The following is an 18,593-nucleotide window of genomic DNA, read 5'->3' on the forward strand; positions in this document are numbered from 1 at the left end:
TTAAAGCATACACTTAGTGATAAGCCAGGAAAATATATACCAGTCAATAGCTATGGTAAAGGATACAGCTCATGAGCCCAAGATTCAGGAAGTAAGCCACATAAACTTATCTATTTTACTGCCACAGTAGGTGAAGTGGGCTCAAAAGAGGACTCCTGCTGCCTCAATTTTGACCTCAGACTTATAGTTGGGTTTTTCTTTCCAGCTTGTCTCTTGGCTCAGGCTGAAGGCCTTGGGGACAAAGCATCCTTAGTTGGGAATGAAACTACCCCCTCAAACAATAGGAACTGCTCTGAGCCAGCAAGACCCCACCTGTGATTAACTCTAAGACAGTGATGGATTTGACCTTCACTGTCCACCTGCTCATACCCATCCACCTTTGCCCCACATTTTCCTTATATAAACCCGGAAGTATTTCAGCACATTGGAGATCATCTTTGAGCTGCTAATCCACTATCTTCCTGGTGTTGGCCTCACTGAAATAATTTTTTTTCTTGTTTCACCATCCCTCATGTCTCTCTGCCTTTGGATTTTGTCAGCAGTGGGTGGTGGAACCTGACTTGGGGCCCCACTCTGGGTGCTCTTGTACCCCTGCATGTTGGCTATAGACTGATTCACAGGATTTGTTTCCAGAGGCCAACTGCTTACCTGAATATGGAAGACTGCTCTTTAAGAATTCAAGCTACATGGACTTCAGTGACTTCACTTCAACCTTGTGACTAAATTCATGCCTCCTGTCCTCTTCCAGAAACTAAATGGTATGAAACTGATAAAGCAACATTCCCTTCTGTCCCACACACCCCTAAGACTCTGGACCCTGCCCCTCCCAAAGCTGAAGCTAAAGCAAAGGCTTTGAAGGCCAAGAAAGCAGTGCTGAAAGGCGTCCACAGTTATAAAAAAAAGATCTGCACGTCACCTACATTCCGACGGCCCAAGACACTGCATCTCTGAAGGCAGCCCAAATATCCTTGAAAGAGCGCCCCCAGAAGAAACAAGCTTGACCACTATGCCATCATCAAGTTCCCCCTGACTACCAAGTCAGCCATGAAGAAAATAGAAGACAACAACACTCTTGTGTTCATTGTGGATGTCAAGGCCAACAAGCACCAGATCAAACAGGCCATGAAGAAGCTCTATGACATTGATGTGGCCAAGGTCAACACTCTGATCAGGCCCGATGGAGAAAAGAAAGCATATGTTCAACTGGCTCCTGACTATGATGCTTTGGATGTTGCCAACAAAATTGGGATCATCTAAACTGAGTCCAGCTGGCTAAATCTAAATATAAATTTTTTCAACATAAAAAAAAAAATAATAATAGTACATAAATAACAATAAAAAAAAACCAATTAGGGGCACCTGGGTGGCTCAGTTAGTTAAGCAGCCAACTTTGGCTCAGGTCATGATCTCACGATTTGTGAGTTCAAGCCCCACATCGGGCTCTGTGCTGACAGCTCAGAACCTGGAGCCTGCTTTGGATTCTGTGTCTCCCTCTCTCTCTGCCCCTCCCCCGCTCATGCTCTGTCTCTCTCTGAAAAATAAATAAACATTAAAAAATTAAAAAAAAAACAAGTATTCTTTAAAAATACTTCTTTCATAATGGTGGCCATTTATTGAGTGTCTATACATGCCATGCACTTAGACATTTTCCTAATCTTCATAACGTCAAAGCTAGACATTCTCTCTTTTAATAAACAAGGATACTAAGACACAGAGAGATTAAAATATCTCACTCCAGGTCCCACAGCCAGGATGTGAGACACTAAATCTTTTCTCAGCTAGTCTACACTGCTTCACAATAGCTGGGTAGGTGGCTACATAAGATAACGGAACCCAAAGGAAGAAAAGATTCTGGCATTCCTTATTTACTTCAGGAAGAATTAACTAATAGCCCACAATACAGACAGAACCAGTTTCTTACCTGTAAAATAGTTTCACAAATGGCAGTATATTCAATTTCACGCTTAAGCAGACAGCTCAGCTCTCCAATGATGTCTCCACTGGTACAGTATTCTGTAAACATGGTTTTGAACTCTCTATCAGACCTTAGGCTACTGTCTATTCCAAAGGTAGGCGGTGAGCTATGCAACTGCAAAGGGAAATATAAAATTAGAAACTTTTCACCAAACCAAGCCACAGGAGCTCCCACTGTTTCTTTCAATTATTAACAATGGAAGGAAAAGATTCTTTTTCTAAAATTAATTAATTAATTAAGTTTTTAATTTACACCCAAGTTAGTTAGCATATAGAGCAACAATGATTTCAGGAGTAGATTCCTTAATGTTCCTTACCCATTTAGCCCATCCCCCCTCCCACCACCCCTCCAGGAAGGAAAAGATTCTTTACTACACTTTCAGGTGTGAAAAAGGAATTAAGGTACCCCCCCCAAAAAAATCACAATTTTCTTTCACATCTCAATTCTCCAAAGGAAGGATCGTTTCTAACCTTTATCTTCACAGATGACCCTATTTACAACTTTCTACTGACTGTTTACAACTTTCTACTGACTTACACCTTCCTTCTATAAAAATCCCACCAAAAGTAGTGATTGCTGTCTGCAACTAACTCAACCAGCCATTTCGAGTCTATTAGAAATTCTTATTATAATGAGCTAGTGCCTCTGGTGGAAGAAGACTAAATCAGACAGCATGAATTAACATGCCTCCAAATCAAGCCATGATTTCAGCACAACCTAGTCGCCCTTTAAAATGGTTAGTAATTTCCATGGGACATCAACAGAACAAGTTTTTAGGGAGAATACAGACAGGGTGACTGACTCACTTTAAGAAAAGAACTGATAGGCATGGGTGGGGGAAATAAAAAAGCTATCAGATTTCACAAGGAAGCTGCAGGAACCGACCAGAAGGATTACAGAATTTTCCAGAAAGTTGAGCTGTGCACATCAAAGAGGAAGGCTATTGTTCAGGACACAGGAAACAGGGAATGGAGGGTCACTGAAGAAGTTGCTAGGAAAATGCCCCCTCCGCCAGTGATCACCATTCAAACTTTTAGAGGCATTCAGGCTTCCAAAGGACTTTGACATTTTTCTAATTTAATTTTGAATGCAATTCAAAGGCTCTTTGAGCAGTGAACCCTATCTCGGCTTTTTACCAACCAAGAAAAGAAGATAACATCTATAGGCAGAATTTAAAGACGTCCTTCCAAGATTCCTGTCTCTTTGTTATTCAAGCAAACATTGATCTAGGTAGCGCTTGGGAAGGGACTTTGCAGAAGGAACAAAGGTTACTAATCAGCAGACTCTAAAGAGAAAATTCTGGATTATGCTGCTGGGTCAATGTAATCACACAAGCCCTCAAAAGTAGAAAAGGAAGTAGAGTCAATCAGAGAGATGCAGCATCAAGAGAGGGATTGGCTGTACCTCAGCTCTAAGATGGTGGGGGGTGGGGGGGCTGCATGCAAAGATGGAAGGGAGGTGTGGGGGCTGGAGGTGGATCCCGGCTGATAGTCTGCAAAGAAGCAGGGACGTCTGTCCTCTAGCCATAAGGAACTGGATTCTACCAACAACCTCAATGAATCTGGAAATTGATTCTGCCCTCAGAGTTTCCAGAAGGGAACACTGCCCTACTGACCCTTTGATATTGGCCTTGTGAGATTCAAGCAGAGAAAGCAACTAAGCCCATAGGACTTCTGAACTATGAGATAATCTAAACTGCTAAATTTGTCCTGAGTTACTATGGCATCAATTAAACACTAATAACATCTCCAGCCCAAATATTGTTGGACTTATACTTTAAGAAGACCTAACTAGCCCAGTCATTGCAGGAAAATTCCTCAAAGGAAAATGTAAGTTGCAGCTTTTAAGTGTTTGATTCGACATACTTAATAAATACAAGTAGCAGTGTACTTTTGTTATGATTCTAATAGGAACATGACACATCTACTGGAAGCAGAATAGAATAATGGCTAAGGACATTACTGAGTCCAACTCTATGGGTTCAAAGCCTTTCTCGACCTGTTACTATGTGCCATTGCAGGGGCAAGCGAATTAATTCTCTGTACATCAGCTTTTTTCTATGAAAAAAAAGGTTATTATAAGGATTAATTGTCATAGTATATTGCCATTTTGACCACCCTTTAAAAAATTACAACTAACTTCTTCCTCTCTCAATCACCTCTAACATACTGTATATCTAACGGCTTATTTTGTTCATTATCCCATCCCCTTCTATGCCTCTACTAGAAAGTAAACTCTAAGAAGGCATGGATTTTTGTCTGTTTTGTCAATTCTGTGCCTAGAATGAATAGTGCCACTGTGTGGTGGTAATGAGGTAAATATTTGTTGAATGAATGAATGAATCAAAAGTGCCAGACATTTAATAAGGGCTATATGTGTTAGTTAGTATTATAATATACTTATCATAACAGTCTATTTCCATGATCAGTTTTGATATTTTTAAGGTCTGAAATACCTCTTCCAAAAATAGAGAGCCAGATATAGTATGTGTATTATACTAAGGGTTTGTCACTTGTCACCATCATTTGGGATCTAGGAATTATTTGGGCCATAAGCTGGGGCTCACCCATGTATTCAGCTACCAGCATTCAGATTCTAAAGAACTCTTGTCCCCCTCACTCTACTGACCTCTTTCTCTCTCTGGTCACCAAATGCCTCCTACTGGTCGGGTAAAAGTCATATTTTCAAACCTCATCCTATTTGACCTCAGTAAGGATCTGACATTGTGGTCCAGCCCATCATTCTTGACTTTCATTTCCTTGAGATAACTCAACCACTCCAAGTTGTTTATCAGAACATCATGGAAAAGACTGCTTCCTCCCAGAATTGCCACGAGGAATAAGCAAAGACTATAAAAACATTTTGTTAAATGAGGAGCACCTTTCAGATGTTGGGTATTATCATTATCTCTCAGCTGTAGTGTTCACTCTGAGCAGAAATGGTTTCGTTTAGAAATTATGTTCAAAATATGAAACTTTCCTGATTCCTAAATTTCTCCTTATGTTAAAATCATATATATTTCAAAGTACATTTTTAGTAAACAATGAATAGTCCCTTACAATTGCCATTCCTGAAATAATTAAGTAGATTCCTTGTGGCATTTCACCTTCTTTACAAATGACATCTCCATAGTCGAAGTAGGCAAGTTTGGCTCTTTCCTGAAAGAAAAATAAAAAAGGAGTCAACACAAAAGTTTCATAGCCTACTTTTCTAAATAGAAATAAGATGTTAAAGCTGAAATGGGTTTCAAGTAGAAAAAAAAAAACTCCACAAATTGTATGCTTTGGTTTGTTAATGAATTATAATATGCTGACATGCCTCATCAATTTTATTTTAAAAGAAAGGAACAAGCAAGCAAATTGTAGACTTTGTGATTTGTACCGGGCACAGTGACTGATGGAAACATCTAACAAGTGCTCAGTTGAGTAGATGTTTACAATAAAGTGTGATACTTCTGATAAAGGAGACAGAAACAGGATGCTCTGGAAAAGTCCAGAAAGGCCACAGGACCCAGTATTGGGTGTCCAGGGAAGACTTTAAAGGGGAAAGAACAGCCAAGCTGAGGCCTGAAGGAAGGGTAACAGATAGGCAGGATACAATGAGTTGAACCCCATTCAGGGCAGAGGATTCGGCATATGCAAAGACCCAGAAGCAAATAGAGTATCTACAGTTGGGGTAACTGTAGATTTGGTATTCTGTGGCCACAGCAGGGTGGGGTGGAGACAGGCTTCACTAGGCATAGTGCCTAGGGTTCCCAACACATTTGGGACTCATAACAGTATTTTCATTTGTTTTAAAATCAGAAGGGAATAAAAAAACTTTTAGGTGGAAGAAAATGCTTTAATACTAGAACATTTAATACTAATATATTTATCTTTATACTAACACAGTCGTAAAGTATAATTTTTGTACTTTTATATGGGGGAAGAGGCCGACAAAGGCAAAAGTGCCAGGGCCCATGAAAAGTCATAACACAGCCCCAGTAGAGAAAGGACTGGAGAAGTGAGCCAAAGCCAGGTCTTGAAGAGTCTTGTAGGCACATTAAAGAGTTTGGGCTTTTCCCCAAAACCAGAAAGGAGCCATGGAAGGGTTTGTAACAGGGGAATTAGGGTGACAGATCTGCATTTTATAAAGATATATGGGAAACATATCTCGAAATCATTCATAGTGATTATCTCTAAATGTGGGGTAAGGAGTGATGAGTTTTCACTTTTTACTTCATGCACTTCATGGATAACTTCACGATTTTTTTAAAAAGGTCACATAAAACCAATTAGCCAGCTTATGTATTATTCAGACCCTTATTTTCTACCATTGACTTCTGGCTTCTCTTTATAGACTATTAGGTTTCTAATTAACCACACTGGCTGGAGAATGAAAGAAGGGAGGAGTAGTTAAAATTAACCATTGTAGCTGTGATGGAAACCACACTTGAAATCACAGTCTACCGTAAGGGGTGTTATTTTGTTTACCCTGTGGATTTTAGCTAGTTAGCCACACAATCCCTGGGCTGTGTACTCCCAATTCATCACAATTTTTACCCTGGTAAAATTGGATTGAAATGGCTATCAAGACCCAACATATTAAGGAAAGGGTACACATAGAGTAACAGAAGTCTGTAAGGGGATAGAGAGGGTCCAACAGCCTTGCAGAGGCATGGTAAGTCAAGGATGGGAAGGAGGTTACGTTGTGGTGACAGATTCACCTCAGGTGTCTATGAATCATTAATCTATAGAGTTAGCTTCTTCTCATTGGTTTTGGCATTCCTCCCCATTCACTGCTGGGTGGTCAGTTAATTACACTTGTGAAAATTATTACCTACAAAGAACAAAATTCTAACTGTATCTTAAATTGGATTTTAACAAAACTAAGGAGAATGCAAATTATAAGAAACACTTTAGAGACACCTGCTTCCCAGTCCAAGTCCATCACCCACCTCCCACACGCATTTATTTGCAGTCTATTTTTCAAACTACCCACTACAGCCCTTGGCCATCACATCAGGTTTCTTCCTCCTTATTGCAGCCACACTTGTGCTCCCCAAAGCAGGACATCAGATCCAAGCTAAGCCAGTTGGACTTCTTTCTCAAGAATTGGAACTGAGAGACAAGGAGCCTGGGAATTGAGAACTGAGCCATGATATCCAAGTGCTGGAAGAAGGGTCCACAAATTCCCACCACTGATATTCCTAAACTGGCCTGAATCCCACCCTGCCCATGGTTAGTTAGCTAACTATTTCTTAGTAGCTTCTCTATACCACCACCTTGTCTTTTCAGTCAACTTCCCCTTTGCTTAAACTAATTCAAGTAAGCTATTGTTACTTTTTTTTTAATTAAAAAAAATTTTTTTTTAATTTTTGAGAGGCAGAGAGCATGAGCAAGGGAGGGGCAGAGAGAGAGACAGAGCCCAAAGCAGGCTCCAGGCTCTGAGCTGTCAGCACAGAGCCCAACACAGGACTAGAAGTCGTAAGCCAAAAGATCATGACCTGAGCCAAAGCTGGACGCCCAACCGAATGAGCCATCCAGGCTCATCCAGCTACCCCCTAGCTCTTGTTACTTTCAACCAAAGGAGTCTTAATTCAGTACATTTGAAATCAATTCAGAAGAAAAATTCAAAAATTTCTGATAGGAAGAAAACATTGGTATAGCAAAAAAGGAATCAGATATTCAAAGCTCAGTAGAACTTCATTATGATTGCTATCTTTCTAGAAAACAAGGAAAATGTCCTCATTGTGGACAAATAGATGCCTTACATATCTACGTGCCTAGATCACAAAATATGGTACAACCAAATTTATGGTAAAACAAATGCCATTCTTTCTCACAGAGTCTTCCTGATTCTAAAAATCTAACAGAGGGGCGCCTGGGTGGCTCAGTCAGTTAAGCGGCCGACTTCGACTCAGGTCATGATCTCACGGTCCGTGAGTTCGAGCCCCGCGTCGGCCTCTGTGCTGACAGCTCAGAGCCTGGAGCCTGTTTCAGATTCTGTGTCTCCCTCTCTCTGACCCTCCCCCGTTCATGCTTTGTCTCTCTCTGTCTCAAAAATAAATAAACATTAAAAAAAAAATTTTTTTTAATAAAAAAAAATAAAAATAAAAATCTAACAGAGGTTTTAACAGGTTGATGAAAAAGTTATAAATCTTATAATTTATACTATAGCCATTTAAAACTAGAACCACAAACTGGTGGTCTATGGGTCACATCCAATCCAAGGATGTTTTTTGTTTGGCCTGCGGGATATTTTTAAATTTTTAATGTGTGCAAAATTTTTAAAATTTGGAAATTTCGCATAAAAATTCAGATCTAAAAAATCTGACCTCCACATTATTAAATCTAATAGTCAATTTCTAATCTTCTTATTTGATCTCAGCCTCATTTGACATGGTTGCTTACTTTCCCCTTTATGAAATACTTTTTTTCACTTGGCTTCTGGAACACCACTTTCTTTTAGTTTTCCTCCCACATGATGGATTACTCCTCAATTCTTCCCCCCCACCCCGCCCCCAGTTTTATTCAGATGTAATTGACATATAGCCCTGTTCAGGTTTAAGGAATACCGCATAATGACTTGACATACATATATTATGAAACGATTACCACAAGTTTAGTTAACATCCATTACCTCATCTAGTTACAAAAACAATTTTTTCCTTGTGATGAGAACTTTTAGGATTTAATCTCTTAGCAACTTTCAAATATACCATGCAGCAATGCTAATAACTATGGTCATCATGTTGTACAGCACATTCCTAGTACTTGTTTATAACTTAGAAGTTTGTACCTTTTGACTATCTTCCTTCAATTTTCCCTGCCCCTATCCTCTGCCTCTGGCAACCACAAATCTCATCTCTTTCCTCTGTTTTGCTAATTCCTCCTCATTTCCACTCTAAATGTTGGATAGCCCAGAACTCAATCCTTGGATGTCCATAATAATTCCTTAACTTATCTCACCAAGTCTCCATATATTAAATACTATCTCTATGCTGAAAACTCCAAAATACCTATCTCCCGTTTGGCCTGCCACCTGAATTCCAGTCATGTATCTTACCGCCTACTCAACATCTCCATTTGGATGTCTCAACACTTTCTCAAATTTAACTCATTCAGAACCAAACTCCTGTGCCCTCCATATAAATCTTCTCTTCTGCACTTAAGTCAACAGGAACTCCATTCCTATTTTCAGACTAAAATCCCAGAAGTCATCCTCTCTAACACTCCTTCCATCAGCACCTATCAGCTCTACCTTCCAAAACACATCAAGAGTCTGACCACTCATCACTTTCACTAATCCAAACCACCATCACTCTTGCTTCTGGCTTTCCCTTGACCCCTTACCAACCTATTCTCAACATAGCAATAAGGTGGTCATTTTTTTTTAAGTTTATTTATTTGTTTTGAGAGAGAGAAAGAATACACACATGTGTACACACACATGCAAACCAGGGAGGGTCAGAGAGAGGGAGAGAGAGAGAGAATCCCAAGCAGGCTCCACACAGTCAGTGCATGAGGTCATGACCTGAGCCAAAATCAAGAGTCAGACACTTAACTGACTGAGACACCCAGACATCCCCAAGGTGGTCATTTTGAAATGTACGTGAGATCATACCACATCTCTGTTCAAAACCTTCTCTTAAGTTTTCATTGAATTCAGAGTAAAAGCCAAACCCCTTACAATGGCCTGCAGAGTTGTACAAACTCAGGCTCCATTACTTCTCCAACTTCATCTGGTCCTGCCATCCCTGCTTCTGCCACAGGGGCTCTGGGGATGTTCCTTGAACACACTGAGCACACTCCGCACCAGGGCACTGCACTTGCCTGGAATGCTCTCCTCCCAGATATCTGCACGGCATGCAGATCCCACTTCAAATGTCACCTTGTTAGAGCAGCCTTCCCTGACCACCTCATATAAAATAGCTCCCCAACTATATTCCCTCTTCTCACTTTTTCTCCATAGCATTGATAGATCTAATAGACTACGTATTTGTGTGTTTATGTGTTTATTGTTTAGCTCTAGGCGTATAATATAAAGTCCAGGAAGGCAGGGACTTCATTTGCTTTATTCACTGGCATATCCCCAAACCTAGAACCGCCTCTGGCACAGGGAGAAGATTCAATAAATATTTCTTGTAAGAGTCTAAATTTCCATAACAGTTGACTTTAGACAGAGCATGAACTCTGGAATATACCACAGTTCTTGCTGTTCCCTATAATACTATACAGCTTCTTTTACTTTTATATTATCTACCTTGCCTGTATAGTAATTTAAACTTGAAACCCTTGCTCTAAAAAAAAGTAGAAAACTGGAAAACTGGGTTTTGCTGGGCCTCCATTTTGGCTTACACTTCATCGGCCATCACAGGATTCTTGCCTTGGATATACTTTTTGTTAATCTTGCCTTAGGGAGTGGAAAGTAATTATCATCAAAAGTGACCCAGGATAGAAGACAGAATCTTTACCTTGAAGAACTCAATGAGAACGTCTTTATTTTCCAGCCAAACAATATTATGAAGATATTTGTCAGGGGTTGGTGGCGGGATTGCCATTGGAAAGTCATTCAGTGCCTTTATTTTCCTAAGAAGTACCTGAAAACAGTCAAAATAATGGTGATCAGATCCTATAGCAGAAAAGAGATTTATGTAAAAATTAAGGAAATCTTTAAACACTATTGTCATGTAAATTTATTTTAATTTTGACTCATACTTTCTCTCACCCTATTTAAATTATCCTCTAACCTTTTTTGTCCCTATTCTTCCCTTAACTCATTGAATTTATGAATTGATATATATTTTTAATGTTTTTTTAATTTTTTTATTTTTTTAACGTTTATTTATTTTTGAGACAGAGAGAGACAGAGCACGAACGGGGGCGGGGCAGAGAGAGAGGGAGACACAGAATGGGAAGCAGGCTCCAGGCTCTGAGCCATCAGCCCAGAGCCTGACACGGGGCTCGAACTCACGGACCGCGAGATCGTGACCTGAGCCGAAGTTGGACGCTCAACCGACTGAGCCACCCAGGTGCCCCAAATTTTTGAGAGAGAGACAGAGCATGAGCGGGAGAGGGGAAGAGAGAGAGGGAGACACAGAATCCGAAGTAGGCTCCAGGCTCTGAGCTGTCAGCACAGAGCCTGACGCGGGGCTCGAACTCAGACCGGGAGATCATGACCTGAGCGGAAGTTGGACGCTCAACCGACTGAGCCACCCAGGCACCCCTATGAATTGATATATTAACTCATATTGAATTTATTATCTTTATAATTCAGTTAACACTGTAGTCCACTGTGTTAATTTCAGATCATCTAAACTTCTCAGTTTGGGGCACCTGGATGGTTCAGGCAGGTGACCATCCAACTCTTGATTTTGGCTCAAGCGATCCTACATGGTATTGAACCCCATGTCAGGCTCCACACTGAGTGTAGAGCCTGCTTGAGGTTTTCTCTCTCTCCCTCTGCCCTGCTTCTCCACTCACACACTCTCTCTCTCTAAAATAAAAAAATAAAATAAACTTCACAGTTGACTACTGTACAATTTAATGCCACATTTCCTCAAATCTTTCTTGTATGTATTATTTGCTTCCCTAAATTCTTCTAATTTTGAAGGATATAGTTTCAGTTTTATGGGCTCTCAGAAACCTTCTCTGGCTTCCCACACCAGGTAAGAGATAATCACTTGATTGACTGGATGAATAAAGGATTAAATCAAAGAACAAGAAAGAGCCAGTGGACTTTGGGGTCATCGTTGTATTAAGTATCCAATCTCCCCAAGAGTCCATAACACATAGTAGGTATTCAACATGTATTTACTCAATTAAATTGAATTAGCTAGGTAATTCCTTATGACTAGCTCCTTATGACTTAGAAGATAATTATATCTCTTTGGCTGACAATTAGGCAATTAATATGCATTCAATAAGTAACTGTTGAATGATTGATTTACACATTACCTTTCTAAACAAACCTATAGAAAAAAATAGCCTCTCTCCTTATAAGGGCTATTATTTATTTATTTTAATTAATGAATAACAAGAATTCAATTGAATCTTATATAATCTTCAACTGATAAATGAAAAGAATAGAATACAAACCACAGCGTGTGTAGAGGTATATACAACTTGAAGGATACTGTAAAGTAGCCATTTTCTTCCCTCTGTCAGACACTAAGAAGAAATCATATAACCCATTTTGTCCTTTGCCATAATATTAGCCTAAAGAGATAGAGCCTCAGAGGGGAAAGCTGGCCTGTCCCACACCCATTTCTCTTTGGGAATCATGGAGAGGGGACTATGTCCAGGGAATGACCAGAAGCACAGTGCATGTGACCCTTGGCTGGGAGCTGCCAGTGACAAGGAAAAGCATATGATACCCAGAAGCAGCTTATCAGTGGTCAACACAGACAGAAGGTAGGACTAGAACTTCCATATTTCTGCTTTCTGTTAGGAAACTGATAGGTTCTTGCAGAGGATAGGAAGAACAATCATATTTGCACAAATGCACAGTCTAGATGGTGGATGTGATAGAGTGATAGCATTAAATATTAAATATGTTTTTCTGTCATATGTTCCTATTTTTTTTTGCAAATACATTTATCATTTTTCAAAAGTCCATTTATCAGCTAACCAATTATGGTGTCTTCCTGGGTCCTCCTCTCTCAGAACTGCACCCCCAGACTCCCACCAACACACACAAGCACACACACACACACACACACACGCACACACGCAAGCTGATCCTTTCCCTACCATGTTAACGTTATGTGACTCCCACCTCCCTTGTCACAGCTGCCTGGCCTGGGCAGTACACATTCCACCAGTGGATAGACAAGCAGAAAAATCTAATGAGTTTGTAGAGGGAGCCAAAAGAAGAGGCCACAGAGGGCAACCCTCACAGGAAATGGAGAACCCGGAAAGCTTTCCAGGTCCACAGTCAGGTCCCTTCCTCAGGCATGGCCATATGGTCTGGCTACCATGGGTTTGGTTAGGCACTCTTATGTCTTTATAATAAACCCCCCAGCCCCATTTCTTGGCAAGGTCTAGCTCAAGTTGGTTTCTGTTACTTGCAACCAAATAGTTTTGACATGGTGTATACCAGGTCGCACTGGCACTAACTGCCACTGGCATTAACAAAGGCTCCAGGCAAATTACAGCTAACACCCGATTTAATCTCCCTCACTCCTTACATTCTGCTCAAGTAACAATGCAGCCTCGGGTGTTGGGCTCATGGAATCAAGCAACGTGGATAATTGCTTTATTACCTTATTCATCTCGATGCCCTCATGTTTATCAATAATGCCTCTTGACCAAAGGAAGGTGAGGTTTTTCAGAGCTTTAGCAATCACGTTCCGGATTGCCTGCCTAGTCTTCAAAGCAATGACAACATCACGACCCTCGTGCTCTATGAGTCCTGAAGCAAATATAACCATCAGTAAGCATACAATGCCATAACCATGATAATAACTAATATGTGTGTAATAGTTTGTAAATTCCAAAGTGCTTACACAATATCCTTTTATTCCTGCTTCATACAGAACATGCGAGGCCGGTAGGACTAGAGCTATTTTCATCTGCATTTTATGGATGAGAATATTGAAAACTGGCGTCCCCCACCAGCTAGGAGAGAATCACTCTCTCCTCTTTATTCCCATGGCATGTCCTACATATCTCCATTATGGAACCTACTATAGTGTGGGATTTTGGTCCTTACTTATTTGATCCTTCACATCACATAACTTTTGTTGGGTGAACGCATAAATGGCTTCATGAAAGAGACCCCTGGCTTCAGCTGGTGGGGATTTCTGAGATCAAATGGCATAGCTTTTCCTCTTTAATGAACACAGGAAGTCATGACCTGGACTGGAAGACATGGCGAAAACAGCGTCTCTTTCATCTTTGTCATCCTGACATTAAGCAAAATGCCTGACATCTGGGGCGCCTGAGTGGTTCAGCCAGTTAAGCATCGGATTTCGGCTCAAGTCATAACCTCACAGTCCGTGAGTTTGAGCCCCGCATCGGGCTCTGTGCTGACAGCTCAGAGCCTGGAGCCTGCTTTGGATTCTGTGTCTCCCTCTCTCTCTCTGCCCCTACCCCACTCTCTCTCCCTCTCTCTCTCTCTCAAAAATAAACATAAAAAAAAATTTTTTAATGCCTGACATCTGGAAGGTACTCAAACTTTTTTTTTTAAGTTTATGTATATTTTTTTGAGAGAGAGAGAGAGAGAGAGCATGCATGAGTTGGGGAAGGGCAGAGAGGGTGGTAGACAGAGAATCCCAAGCTGGCTCTGCGCTGTCAGCGTGGAATCTGACGCAGGGCTGGAACTCCCGAACGGTGAGATCATGACCTGAGCTGAAATTAAGAGTCAGACTCTTAATCCCCTGAGCCACCCAAGGTTGCTACTCAAACTTTTTTTTGAACGGCCATGAACTGGCCGCTAAAATGAAGGATAGCGTGATCACGAACAGATTTCAGTGTCAGGTGCACCTGGGCTCGAGATCTAGCTCAGCACTTACCACCCACATGCCTTGAGGCGCATTAAACTTTCTAAACCTCAGCTTCATTATCTATAAAGTGAAGACAGTAATAGTATCTGCTTCTTGGAGTAATTACAAGGATTAAATGAGATAATGCACATAAAGCTGATAACACAGTTCCTGACATAATTAGCATTCAATAATCAGTTGCAGTAACCATGTGGGAACAGGCATTCCCTTTTACAGGACTGAATCAAGAAAACTTTGTAATATTCCATATGAATCTAAAGCATAATATGAGATAGCAGCTCCTACACCCCTAATCTTTAAAAGCACAGAAATAGGGGCACCTGGGTGGCTCAGTCGGTTAAGCGTCCAACTTTGGCTCAGGTCATGATCTCATGGTTCGTGGGTTTGAGCCCTGCATCGGGCTCTGTGTTGACAGCTCAGAGCCTAGAGCCTGCTTCGGATTCTGTGTCTCCCTCTCTCTCTGCCCCTCCCCCACTCATGCTCTATCTCTCAAAAATAAACATTAAAAAATAAGTAAATAAAAGCACAGAAATAAAAATCTATCTCTATATGTAAAGGCAACAATGGGTCCTGGGTTATCTGAGACAGTGCCGAAATATTCTGACCTATTGTCTCCAAATTCACAATGTCATTCATTAGGCCATGTTCTTCTAATTTTGATTTGGAAAGTATGATCCTCATAAATCCATTTGGCATCTTACAATGTGGCTATGAGTACAAAGTGATTTCACTTCATCTCTTTTATAGTAACATCCATTTATCAAGAACCTACTATATGCCAGGGCTCTCTCCCAGATACTTTGGCACACACTCACAGCCTGCCCCAAAGCCCCTTATGAGGAGAGCAGACCCAAGAAGCTTTGTATAAAACCCTAGGGCTCCTGCTGTGTGCTTCAACGCAAGCAGAGAGACTAGAAATGTCAAGAGATTGTAGCCCCACATTCCTGAGTATGCTTGTAAGCAAAGTAGAACAAAACAAAGCACCCTTTGTCAAATGTAATCGCCTTGTGTCTTTTTCTGACAGCCTTAAGGAACCTGCCATCTTAAGCCACTCTCCACACCCCTCATTCTTTCCTCTACACTCCCATGGCCAGTACAAGACCTTCTCTAACTTTCTGCAATTATCCATTGATATTCTCATACCTTCCGCCTGGCTCTGCATTTTTGGCACACCTGGCCTACTGCCTGCATTCAGTAAATGCTCATTGGATGAATAAATGAGTAATCGAAGATGAGTATGAACTTGGCTTCCCATGGCTAAATGATGGGATAATAGCGTGTGATTTCAGGAAATCAGATACTCCAACTACTTACCAAGTTCTTTGATGGCATCTCGTTTGTTGGTTTCCAAAATTTCATATAATTTCTGTAAGAAGTTAAGAAAGACATTAATTTCTTATTATGGCAAGTGCGTGTCTGCCTTTAAAATCTTAGAAGAAGAAATCCCACTTAGTTTGTGACTTGGGGAAGATGTTTAGCTCAAGTCTTCCCTCTGTGCTGAGTCTGCCGCTCTCCCCATGCTCCTCCTCATATTACAACAAATACAATGCAGTCAGTAGCTTACATAGCTACTGGACCTAGCATTTCGCAGAAAAGATTAGTGTGTTTAAATGTTTATTTATTTATTTTTGAGAGAGAGAGAGAGAGAGCGCAAGTGGGGAGAGGGCAGAGAGAGAGAGAGAGAGAGAGAGAGAGAGAATCCCAAGCAGGCTCAGCACTGGCAGCACAAAGTCTGATGTGGGGCTCAAACTCACAAACCGAGAGATCACGACCTGAACGGAAATCAAGAGTCAGATGCTTAAGTGACTGAGCCACCCAGGTGCCCCAGGAAAGGTTGGCGTGTATTCCACTCTGCACCAAGGAGAATTCTCACAGATAGCGCTCCGGTTTGGGATAGCCAACTGAGCAGCTGTTTGGGCAGCCTGTCTATCAGGAGCACAAGACCAAGTAGAATAATGAGAAACTATGGCTTTTGTTAGTTGATGTTTCCTACAGAGAACTCCTGACATACCTAGGAAATAGCTCTACTCCAAGGGTTAACCATGGTGTAAGCTCTGTTCAATCATACAATAGGTCTTGGTCAAATGCCTGCCATGTCCCCGCTACTGCTCTTCGTGGAGCTTATTCTCCACCTTTAATCTTTCTGGAGCTTGCACTTGGCCACACAACAGCCCCGGGACCACACAACTGACAATTCCCCAGGATTGTAGGGCATAGATGACTGAAACTCTGTGCCCAAATAACACGTGGCATAGTGCTATTTACAGGGAACGGTAGCTAACACGGTGCTATTTACTGGCTTATTATAAAGTTTAAGTAGCTGAAGTTAAGTTTCGTTGTTGTTGTTGTTTTGGTTTAGAAAAATCACATGTAAGAAATCTCTCATTTTGAATATAAGAATGAGGTATACAATTTTTATTAAGTTGTTTCTTCTCACTTGAAAACATTGAATCAATATTGGGAAGGTGCCACATTAACAGCTGGCACCCACAAACCGTGGTCCCGCCCTGCTTGCACAGGTGCACAGCCCCCTTCAGACTGAACTGGCTCCATAGCAACTCTGTAAAAATGCCAGAGAATGACCTGCGCGAGACAGCATAGGAACCGATGCCTACCTACAAATAGAATATAATCACTTAAGGCTGGGCACATGTGACTCCTCTAAACGTGAGCTGTCACTGGTCAGTTTTTGAACCACAACACTTTCAGAATACACACGAGTTTGATATCTAAATATCTCAAAAAATATTTACATCGGTACTGAGGTTGCCTTTAAAAATTCTAAAGGAGAATTTGTTTCATCTCTTACACTTCGAGGCCACGGCCCCCAAATCTCTGCCTTCTCCTCAACTCCTCAAAACGCATTACCTCCCACCACTGGCAGCTGTTTTTCTTCTCTCCTATTCCTCTTTCTGAAATCTTTTCTCCTATGAAGAGCTCTATCTTCTTTCTATTATAGATCAATCTAGACTTTCCATAGTTCTTTTAATTGTCTTATCTAATATTCGAAGTAAATCAACAAGGTAGGATTCTATTGCACATTTGATCCAATACTCAATAATTCTTTGATACATCTAGATAATAGTTCTCTAGCTTATCTATAAAGATGTCATGAAAGATGTCAGCTGCCTTGCTAAAATTCAGCTATTCTAGAGTGTTCCCTGATTATAAAAGAAAATCTTAAATTCTGAAGATATTTAACAACTAATCTTTTTATGTATTTTAGAAATTAAAATTAAAATATTAAGGTAGGTATCTTCACAGCCTATTTTCCTCTCCTGAATTTCATTCAGAAAAAGCCTCTCTTGGGGCGCCTGGGTGGCGCAGTCGGTTAAGCGTCCGACTTCAGCCAGGTCACGATCTCGCCGTCTGTGGGTTCGAGCCCCGCGTCAGGCTCTGGGCTGATGGCTCAGAGCCTGGAGCCTGTTTCCGATTCTGTGTCTCCCTCTCTCTCTGCCCCTCCCCCGTTCATGCTCTGTCTCTCTCTGTCCCAGAAATAAATAAATAAACGTTGAAAAAAAAAAATTAAAAAAAAAAAAAAAAAAAAAAAAAAAGAAAAAGCCTCTCTTTATTGGCTGAGGGCTTGAGGTAACTAACAGTCATCACAAAAAATTAGGCACAACAAGCAGAAGACATAACCCCCAGGCCATCCCTGATTTTATGTACACACACAGATCATTAGATCTAGGTCCTCAGTAATTAGGATTTAAATTCATTGTCAGGTTACAAATCAAGAGTCTCACTTAGGCTGAGAAAATACTACCAAAAGTCACCAAACACTGGGCAGAGGGAAAGCAGAATGAAAGACAAGCACCAAGCATGACAAATATGAGAATGAACTTCAACGAAGCAGAACTACTACAGGAAACAACAGCAACAACAAAATTTAAATAAAGAGATTCAAGGGAATATCACATTTGTTTAAAAAAAATAAAGGAACTAGTTTCAATGAGAAGAAGCAATCACAGTACGTGGAGATAAGAAAGCGTTCAGTCAAGAAAAGAAAGAGAATGTAATAGATGGGCTGAATAGCAGAATAAACATAGCTACAGACTAAATTCGGAACATGGAAAATCAAGCTGGGTGGGGGGTTCTCACTGCAAAGAGGAAAGAGTAGGAAGTTATGAGAAA

General features: G+C 40.8%; 1 protein-coding gene and 1 pseudogene across 5 annotated transcripts in view; one reads left to right on the forward strand and one right to left on the reverse strand.

Annotated features, from left to right (window-relative positions):
* Window positions 1-18,593, reverse strand: part of SLC9C2 (solute carrier family 9 member C2 (putative)) — an 86,721-nt gene that overhangs the window by 12,467 nt on the left and 55,661 nt on the right. For all 5 annotated transcript variants that reach the window (XM_058700263.1, XM_058700261.1, XM_058700262.1 and 2 more), the window contains 5 exons: window positions 15,777-15,828; window positions 13,221-13,369; window positions 10,431-10,556; window positions 5,035-5,133; window positions 1,922-2,089 (listed from right to left, as the gene is read on the reverse strand). In XM_058700263.1, coding sequence (XP_058556246.1) covers window positions 1,922-2,089; window positions 5,035-5,133; window positions 10,431-10,556; window positions 13,221-13,369; window positions 15,777-15,828 — 594 coding nt within the window. The remainder of the gene's footprint in view (window positions 1-1,921; window positions 2,090-5,034; window positions 5,134-10,430; window positions 10,557-13,220; window positions 13,370-15,776; window positions 15,829-18,593) is intronic.
* LOC131496432 (large ribosomal subunit protein uL23-like) lies at window positions 724-1,988 on the forward strand (annotated as a pseudogene).

Source organism: Neofelis nebulosa, chromosome 15 (assembly GCF_028018385.1).
Source record: "Neofelis nebulosa isolate mNeoNeb1 chromosome 15, mNeoNeb1.pri, whole genome shotgun sequence".
Lineage (NCBI taxonomy): Eukaryota > Metazoa > Chordata > Mammalia > Carnivora > Felidae > Neofelis > Neofelis nebulosa.